Raw genomic sequence first — 9223 nt, 5'->3', positions numbered from 1 at the left:
TGAATGTTTTGGCTCCTGAACGCTGCAAACCCAGAAGTGACTGTTCCAGTTTGCAAACTATTTTTGGAAGCTGAACATCCAACGAGGCTTCTGCGGCTTCCAATTGGCTGCAGGAGTTTCCTGCAGCCAATCAGAAGCCGCGCTTTGATTTCCATACGTTTTGGAAGTCAAACAGACTTCTCAAACCGATTCTTTTTGACTTCCAAGGTATGACTGTATTTATATGTATGTGTGGCACCAACATCCATAACCTCCATTTACTTATTATGGAGCATCTTCAACTTAACAATGGAGAACAGCTCTTGAGAAAAGAAAGCTTTCTAAAATGTGAATTAATTAATTCCCAATAATAGGCTACTACAATAACTCTAAAATAATTTAGAATATAATACATTCTAAATAATTTTAGAATACAATACTAGTTGTAGAAAGTTATGCTAAATAGTGTAACGAATCTTCTAGTCAAACCTTGTTTCATTCAACTAGCTTTGGCTGAAGGAGAGTACCATGTTACTTTTTAAAAAGGTGAGTCTACTTTTGCAAGTCACTGATTTATCTGAAGAACCAAGGCTCACACACTTCTAAGAGAGGTCAACAAAAGTATTGCTGAGTCCCTCTGGCAGTATCACAGTTTTCTCAGGAACCAAAAATATTTTAAACTCCTTCCCAATTTATGTTTTAAACGTAACGGTCTAAAAAGAGAAGGTTGAAGGGATATTCTTCACTGGGAAGAACAGAAATAATTTAATTGGTATAGTGGTACCTCTTGTTGCGGGCAGGATCCGTTCCAGAGGTCCGGCTGGATCCTGAGGTTTTCGCAACTGGAGAGAGCACTTTTGCGCATGCATGCGTGGCGATAAGAGCGCTTCTGCGCATGTGCCCAAAACCTGGAAAAATACTTCCAGGTTTGCCGCTTACGCATCCCAAAGTTTTCATAACCAGAGGGATACGTAAGCGGAGGTACCACTGTATAAGCAAAACCACAGCACTGGGGGGGTTAAATCTTCCTGGGTTGGGAGGGCAGAATTTGGTTTTTAGGTTGTGACCCAAGTCAAGAAGTTTAATTCTGTAATATTTTTGCAAATGCCCACTGATAAACCCCACAAAAACTCACACTGCATACTACAGCCGTCCAAAACATTTGTGGCTGATAGATCCAGCGAGTTAGGTCTCTGTGCTCTTCTAGTGTGGGCTTGTCCAGAATTTGGTGCTGTGCTCTGGCTACGGAGGACAGAAACGTCTTGTCCTGGACATGGGTTACTGTTGTTGTTGTTGGCGTTTGTTCTACCATTATCCAGCGAGCGTTCTCTCCTATCAACCAGACGATCGAGAATGCCCTCATCATGGCTCACTTGCTGCTCCCTTCTCAACAAGGGCTCATGCTCATCAGGGCTTGAGTTGATATTCAGACGGCTGTCCTCTCCGCTGAACTGGTTCTGCAGCATTTCCTGGGCCCGATGGACCCCTGAGCTGGATGCTTGGCCACATGGCACTGTACCATTCACATACTGGGTTGGTACAGCATGAGAGGCTATTGTATGGCTCCTTCCTGCCACTTCATTCGTGGTAACTGTTACCACGTGAGGTTCTGCAGAATTGATAGTGTTCATCTTGGCAACTCCAGTTTCTACCTGCTTCAAGTTTGATTTGTGCTTCCCTCCAAATTTCAGCCGAGGCTCTTTTGTTGAGTTTTTGGTGTTTATAGGTAGGCTAGTAGGCCTCTTTGGGAGGTTCTGCTGCTTAGGAAGAGGGTAGACCTGAGCAGGCTGAACATCTGGAATTAGACACGCCTGGCCATTTGCAACTTGCGTGAAGTCCTGTTGCCCTGTTGCTTCTACTGCCAGTTTTATCAGTGGGTACAGCAAGCTGGAGCTAGTGCTGCTGAGTGGATCGGGCCCACTGAACTGCTTAAGGGAATGCTCCATCAGATTCTCATCAGAACTCTCCTTCAAATTCTTATCCACTTCCTTTGGATCCAGCTTGTTGGTCTCCAAGTCCTCCTCTGTTAGTTGCAAACAAACAGGCGTCGGCCCAAGTGGCTGCATGCCATTTGTAGCACCAAGGTTTGTTTCACCTGAGTAAGGCATCTCGGATATGGTGGTCATGCCAGTGCTTGGAGTGAGACCTGTAGTGTTGGTGGTGGTAGTGTTGGTCGACAAGCTTGTGACGCTAGTTTCAGGACTAGGAATGCGAGCTTGTGCTTGCTGTCGCTCGTAGTTAATAGAGTTTCTGTTCTTCTCCCCAATGGTCAGTGGTGTGCTGGACGATGAAAGCTCAGACGAAATATTCTTCACGATGCTGTCAGGATGGTGAATGGAGTCCTCAATGTAAGATGACGAAGAGTAATCTTGATATGGTCTGATCTTTGGCACACGCCTATGGTGTGATAGATTTCTTTAAAAAAAACACACACACAAAGAAGACACTAGGATTAAGAGCATGTAGACGATAAATTCTTCTAACACAAAGGATCTAAAAATGCAAAATAGTTTCTGCAGCAAGCAGAACTATCATGGGAATTTTGCTGTGTGTGTGGCAGTGCTGTTATGTCATGGACCTCAGTGTGATGGCCTAGACTTTTTCCCCCTTCAGAAGCTGTATGTCACCATTCTAGCACACACATGCCTATTTTAATTTTATCCCATTCGTAGCACTATTATTTCAACACTGTTCCAAATGTGGGAACAGGCATAATACTGGCTTTGACAAGTGCTATTATGGACTTTTGTCTGGAAATGGCCTCAGTGATCATGTTGTAGCTGCACTTAAGGTACAGGTAAAGGGACCCCTGACCATTAGATCCAGTTGTGACTGACTCTGGGGTTGCGGCGCTCATCTCGCTTTATTGGCCGAGGGAGCCAGCGTACAGCTTCCGGGTCATGTGGCCAGCAGGACTCAGCCACTTCTGGTGAACCAGAGCAGCGCACGGAAGCGCCGTTTACCTTCCCGCCGGAGCGATAACCTATTTATCTACTTGCACTTTGACGTGTTTTCAAACTGCTAGGTTGGCAGGAGCAGGGACCGAGCAACAGGAGCTCACCCCGTCGCGGGGATTCAAACCGCCGACCTTCTGATTGGCAAGTCCTAGGCTCTGTGGTTTAACCCACAGCGCCACCCACGTCCCTTGTAGCTGCACTTACTGCACAATAACTTTGTGGTTGTCAACCTGCCCTTGGATTGAATTTAACTATTCATATTCTAAGCAGACCCACTGAAATTAATGGACCTAAGTTAGTTGATGTCACAGACTGGCTGGATACTGAGGAGTGGGTACTGGGAGACGAGCTTGGAAGAAGGGATCGGTGATCTGACTGACTCATCAGGCAGAAGCTGCAGTATTGGAAAGTGAAGAACACAAGCAGGAGGAGGAAGAGATAGGTCAGGCTGGTATAGAGTAGAGGGCTTTCACATCTCCTCCTGCCCCCACCTCTCCTGCCCCACTGTCTCTCAGGACCAGAAGAGGATTGAAGTGGGAGGAGCAGAAACAGGCCACACACAGATGTAGTCTTCACCTGCTTGCGCACCACTTGGGTGGGGGAGATCAGGGTGAGCTACTCTTGCCTCACTGGGTGCACATCTGAGAGTAGCTGTGAGACGCAGGACTGATGGACATGCCTTTTCCTAATTTGTAAGTTTAATTTTGTCAAGAAAGAGTTAATTCCTCACTGTCCTTGCTGGACAGTGCTGTGACAGATGACTTACACAGAGATACTGTCTAAGGGAGAATCACATTTTCCCGAGTACTGATGTATCATGATTTTAGTTCAGGGAAAACGTGACATCCTTGAAATCAAAGTTCAACCCTGAGATGAGAACTGAAAGCAGTAAATGGGACACTTAAGTGCATATACAATGTACTTTTTAAAAAGTTTCATTGATTTTTGGAATCAGATTGTGAAAACAGCACACACTTAGTACTACTTACCGCTCATTCTGCATAGCTGTAGACTGCATAGGGTTGACTGTTGGGCTGACAGATTTGTTTCTTTCCCAAATCATCATGAGTTCAGCCATTCTCTCTTCAGCACACTGGGCTGTCAGTCGAGCTTCAGCATCCTGATCCCAACAGTCTTCAATTGTCTCTTTCAGTGACCTCACAGCCTATAAAGTAAACCAGCATTATGTTCTGCACCCTTTTAAAGCTATACTTCAACACACATTCTAAGACCAAACAATGAAACTGAATCTCAAAATTACCGCATTTTTTGCTCTATAAGACTCACTTTTTCCATCCTAAAAAGTAAGGGGAAATGTGTGTGTGTCTTTTGGAGCGAATGCAGGCTGCGCAGCTATCCCAGAAGCCAGAACAACATGAGGGATCGCTGCTTTTGTTGCGCAGCGATCCCTCTTGCTGTTCTGGCTTCTGAGATTCAGAATATTTTTTTTCTTGTTTTCCTCCTCCAAAAACTAGGTGCGTCTTGTGGTTTGGTGCATCTTATAGAGCGAAAAATACGGCACATATCCTGTGTTCTAAAGGGTCAAGAAATGTTACACAATCCTGTGTATATTTTCTAAAAAGCCAGCCTTACTAATTTCAATGGGGCATCTCCCAGGTAAAACTTTTAGAAAAATACTACAATGAGTAAGTAATCTTGTCTGTACTAAGGTATGTTATTACTTGATCTGGTGCAGCTAAGATTCTCTTTAAAAGCAATTTGGTCTAGGGTCGTTTGACAACAGAGGTGATAAAAGAACTATATGATTTCACAAACAGGGAACCAGTAATTACTCTAAACGTGTTGACTGCAACAGTGAGATATTTTCAATCATGTTACATGTTTTCAAAATATGTTACAAGGTGGGTGGTAGAGGTTGATAAAAAGGGTTTCAGGTCTTTATACAAATCTTACCAAACAGACATGGTAGCTATAATCAGATTACTGAGAATGAGGATGCTTACATCTGTTACTTCTATTGTGAATGTTAATGCATTAAGAAACTGAGCAAATGGAACAAGAGTCTAGTCCAAAAACAGAGTATGGTAATTTATTGTATTCATCAGTCTGTTGGACTGACATTGCCTGGAGTAACACATTAAACTTTTATAATAAAGTATATTTTAAAGATAGGGACGCGGGTGGTGCTGTGTGTTAAACCACAGAGGCTAGGACTTGCCAATCAGAAGGTTGGCAGTTCGAATCCCCGTGATGGGGTGAGCTCCCATTGCTCAGTCCCTGCTCCTGCCAACCAAGCAGTTCGAAACCACGTCAAAGTGCAAGTAGATAAATAGGTACCGCTCCGGCAGGAAGGTAAATGGCGTTTCTGTGAGCTGCTCTGGTTCGCCAGAAGCGGCTTAGTCATGCTGGCCACATGACCCGGAAGTTGTACGCAGGCTCCCTCGGCCAATAAAGCGAGATGAGCGCCGCAACCCCAGAGTCGGTCACAACTGGACCTAATGGTCAGGGGTCCCTTTACCTTTACATTATATTTTAAAGCACATTGATGTGTACTGCGTAGTGATCAAGACAGTGAACTGGGCATTTAAAGAGCACACACACGAATAGAATACGTTACTGACCTCATCATGAAATGTACATTCCATACTTGTATCTTGCACTCAAATATTACTTTTTATTAATTTTAGTTTAGTTTCCTAAAGACAGCAACTTACATATTAAACCAATGTTATGCCTCCAACTCCATAATCTAGCATCTTACATATAATTTCCAAATGAAAAGGGGGGGGGGGAGGGAGCATCTTGCTTCTCTCACCAAGCTGTTCTCTTTCCAAGCCTCTGGGAATTTTGGTCGTTGCTTTTCCCTTGAAACAAGAACTTGCATATCTTCAAAAGTGGGATGGTTTCCAACTTCTGCGTGGAATGCTGCCTGGAACTCTGGCACTGATTCTCCTGTTTACAGACACAATAATTTAAACGTAAACAAAAAGTCCAAATAGCTCTGAAATGCCCAGGCATAGCAAGAAGATGCCTATCATATTTTTTCCTCTTGCATCTGAACCAAAATTTGGTCCAGTTGTACTGTGAGCTGCCTGTGCTATTGGCTTAATCACGCTCTTTTGCAAAGTCGACTGACAAAATTGCCTAAGCTCTGCAAATATGTTATGCCTAACATATGAGGAAGAAAAGCAGCATTTAAGGGACCTTGCCTACTTGAGGACCAGGAGATATTTAAAGGAAACCAGATAGTGCATCCTGCATGCTGATCCTAACTATTCTACAATGTATTTGGATCTTTTTGTATGATTTTACTGTTTTAACTTATACCAATAAAGGCTAGCAGTAGTAGTAGTAGTAGTAGTAGTAGTTGTTTAGTCATTTAGTCGTGTCCGACTCTTCGTGACCCCATGGACCAGAGCATGCCAGGCCCTCCTGTCTTCCACTGCCTCCCGCAGTTTGGTCAAACTCATGCTGGTAGCTTCAAGAACACCAGCCATCTCGTCCTCTGCCGTCCCCTTCTCCTTGTGCCCTCCATCTTTCCCAACATCAGGGTCTTTTCCAGGGAGTCTTCTCTTCTCATGAGGTGGCCAAAGTATTGGAGCCTCAGCTTCAGGATCTGTCCTTCCAGTGAGCACTCAGGGCTGATTTCTACAAGTTCATGGATGCATTATTTTATCCATTCCTACATTGACTCAAACACAACTGTATGACATTCTTTGTCTCTTCTTCCACCCAATCTTGTAAATCTATCTGAAAAATCCTAAGAATGATCTAGGGAAGTTCAACAGATGTGACATGGATCACTAAAAATGATGCAGCTCCAGTATGTGGACAAGGCGTTGGGATTGGTGCAAGCGAATACCTGTGCTCTGGGCCCTTGCCCTTCTAGGCTGTTAAATCCAGCAGGGAGGAGACAGCTGTCTGGGCCAGGGAGCTGGTCAATGCCTCTTTATGAGAGGGGCTAGTTCCTTACTGTTTAAAGGAGGCAGTGAGAAGACCGCTTCTTAAGAAACCATCTCTAGATTCTGAGAACCTTGGTAATTACCGGCCAGATGCCAACCTCCCTTTCTTGACGCTTGGGGGGGAATTGTCATCGCGCCGCTCCTTGGTGTGTGGAGTGCCTCAGGGTGTGATTCTCTCCCCGATGCTTTTAAACATCTTTATGCGCCCCCTCGCCCAGCTTGTCCGGAGTTTGGGGCTGGGTTGCCATCAGTATGCCAATGACACCCAACTCTATCTGTTGATGGATGGCCATCCTGACTCGGCCCCAGACATACTGACCACACTGTGGCTGGATGGTTACGTGGGAGCCGGTTGAAGTTAAATCCTTCGAAGACAGAGGTCCTCTGGCTGGGACGGGGCGATATGGGATTGAGGGGGCAACTCCCATCTCTTGCGGGGGTGCAATTAGTGCCAGCATCATCCGTTAAGAGTTTGGGTGTAATCTTCGATACCTCCCTCTCTATGGAGGCGCAGATTACAGCTATAACAAAGGCGGCATTTTTTCATCTCCGCCAAGCTAAGCAGTTGGCTCCTTATCTCTCTCGCCCTGACCTAGCCACTGTGATCCATGCGACGGTCACCTCCAGACTGGATTATTGTAACTCGCTCTATGTCGGGCTGCCCTTGAGACTGACCCAGAAACTCCAGCGGGTGCAGAATGCCGCGGCGAGACTCCTTATGGGGTCTTTGCTGAGAGATCACATTCATCCGGTACTATACCAGCTGCACTGGCTCCCGGTGGAGTACAGGATCAGGTTTAAGGTGCTGGTTTTAACCTTTAAAGCCCTATACGGCCTAGGACCCTCGTACCTACGGGACCGCCTCTCCTGGTATGTCCCACAGAAGAACTTACGGTCTGCAAATAAAAACATCCTGAAGATCCCAGACCACAGAGAGGTTAGGCTCACCTCAACTAGAGCCAGGGCTTTCTCGGCCGCGGCTCCAATCTGGTGGAACACTCTGTCACAAGAGACTAGGGCCCTGCGGGACCTGACATCTTTCCGCAGGGCCTGTAAGACAGAGCTGTTTGACCAGGCCTTTGGTCAGGGTGCAGCCTGACCCCCTCCTCTGGCAATCTGCACAGAATTTTGCTTAATGGTTGCCATCAATTTGATTTTAATTAATTTTTATAATGAAAGGTTTTTAGAATGTTGGATTATTTTGATTGTTGTTAGCCACCCTGAGCCCAGCTTCGGCTGGGGAGGGCGGGGTATAAATAAAATTTATTATTATTATTATTATTATTATTATTATTATTATTCTTGAGTGGGTGGTTGCTGACTGGATCCAGGTGCTCTTGGAGGAGACTGATTTTCTAGATCCATTTCAATCAGGGTTTCAGCCTGGCTTTGGCACAGAAACTGCCCTGGTTACCTCTGCCAGGAGAGAGACTGGGTTCCTGTTAACCCTCCTTGACCTCTCGGTGTCTTTCAATACCATTGACCACTGTATTCTCCTGAAGAGGCTATCTGAGCTGGGAGTGGGCGGCACTGCTCTGCAATGGTTCCAGTCCTACTTGGATGGTCGCTTCCAGTGGGTGATGCTTCGGGACTGTATTTCAGCACCATGGAGTCTTCAAGAAGGTGTCCCTCAAGGCTCAATTCTATTCCCCCATATTGTTTAATATCTATATGAAGCCGCTGAGTGGAGTCATATCTGGAGTTTGCACATGTGTTGTCAGCAATATGCCGATGACACACAGCTCTATTTTTTCTTTACATCTGCAGGTGTGGCAGTGGATGTGCTGGACTTGCCTTGGTAATGGACTGGATGAGAGCAAATAAACTGAAGCTCAATCCAAACAAGACAGAGGCAGCATTAGTGGGTGGTTCCCTAGACCAGATAGGTGGAAGATTGCCTGCTCTTTTTTTTTAAGAATAATTTTTATTAACCGACTAATCACATCAAATCAAACCAAATTACATAAATTCCAAATTACACAGCCGAATTTTAAATTTTTGTTGGGGGTACCCACATTTCAAGTTCCGAAGGGATCCAATCAACTTCTTACTTCTTACTGCTATTTTAATGTCCACATATCTAACCTTATGGTGTTCACAGTACTATCCAGTCCTTTCTTATTGTTTTTCCACATCTCTTGTTATTTTCATATATTTTTCCTTTCTCTTCGTGACCTCTGATAGTCTCCGCAAGCTGGTTAGAACAGTTTGTAATCCTGCGTGGATATTATTTTTTTTATCCAGTAGCCATATCCAGACGTTTTCCATATAACATCAGTTCCATACATCAAAACAGTCTTAGCATCATTAATCTTCACCAATCTGCCTCCTTTCTCAAAACCTCTGAGGAGATTCACTAGGAAT

At 44.9% G+C, this 9223-nt stretch overlaps 1 protein-coding gene and 1 long non-coding RNA gene across 7 annotated transcripts in view; one reads left to right on the top strand and one right to left on the bottom strand.

Moving 5' to 3' along the window:
• BMPR2 (bone morphogenetic protein receptor type 2) overlaps window positions 1–9223 on the bottom strand; it is a 91951-nt gene that overhangs the window by 6841 nt on the left and 75887 nt on the right. For all 4 annotated transcript variants that reach the window (XM_081865196.1, XM_081865194.1, XM_081865197.1 and 1 more), the window contains exons 11-13: window positions 5713–5849; window positions 3926–4101; window positions 1115–2394 (exon numbers count right to left, since the gene is read on the bottom strand). In XM_081865196.1, the coding sequence (XP_081721322.1) occupies window positions 1115–2394; window positions 3926–4101; window positions 5713–5849 (1593 nt within the window). The remainder of the gene's footprint in view (window positions 1–1114; window positions 2395–3925; window positions 4102–5712; window positions 5850–9223) is intronic.
• LOC309335744 overlaps window positions 1–9223 on the top strand; it is a 56676-nt gene that overhangs the window by 30504 nt on the left and 16949 nt on the right. The window lies entirely within an intron of this gene.

Source organism: Podarcis erhardii (genome assembly GCF_964252035.2).
Source record: "Podarcis erhardii genome assembly, chromosome: 1".
Classification (NCBI taxonomy): domain Eukaryota; kingdom Metazoa; phylum Chordata; class Lepidosauria; order Squamata; family Lacertidae; genus Podarcis; species Podarcis erhardii.
This window is presented reverse-complemented; position numbering and strand designations above follow the sequence as displayed.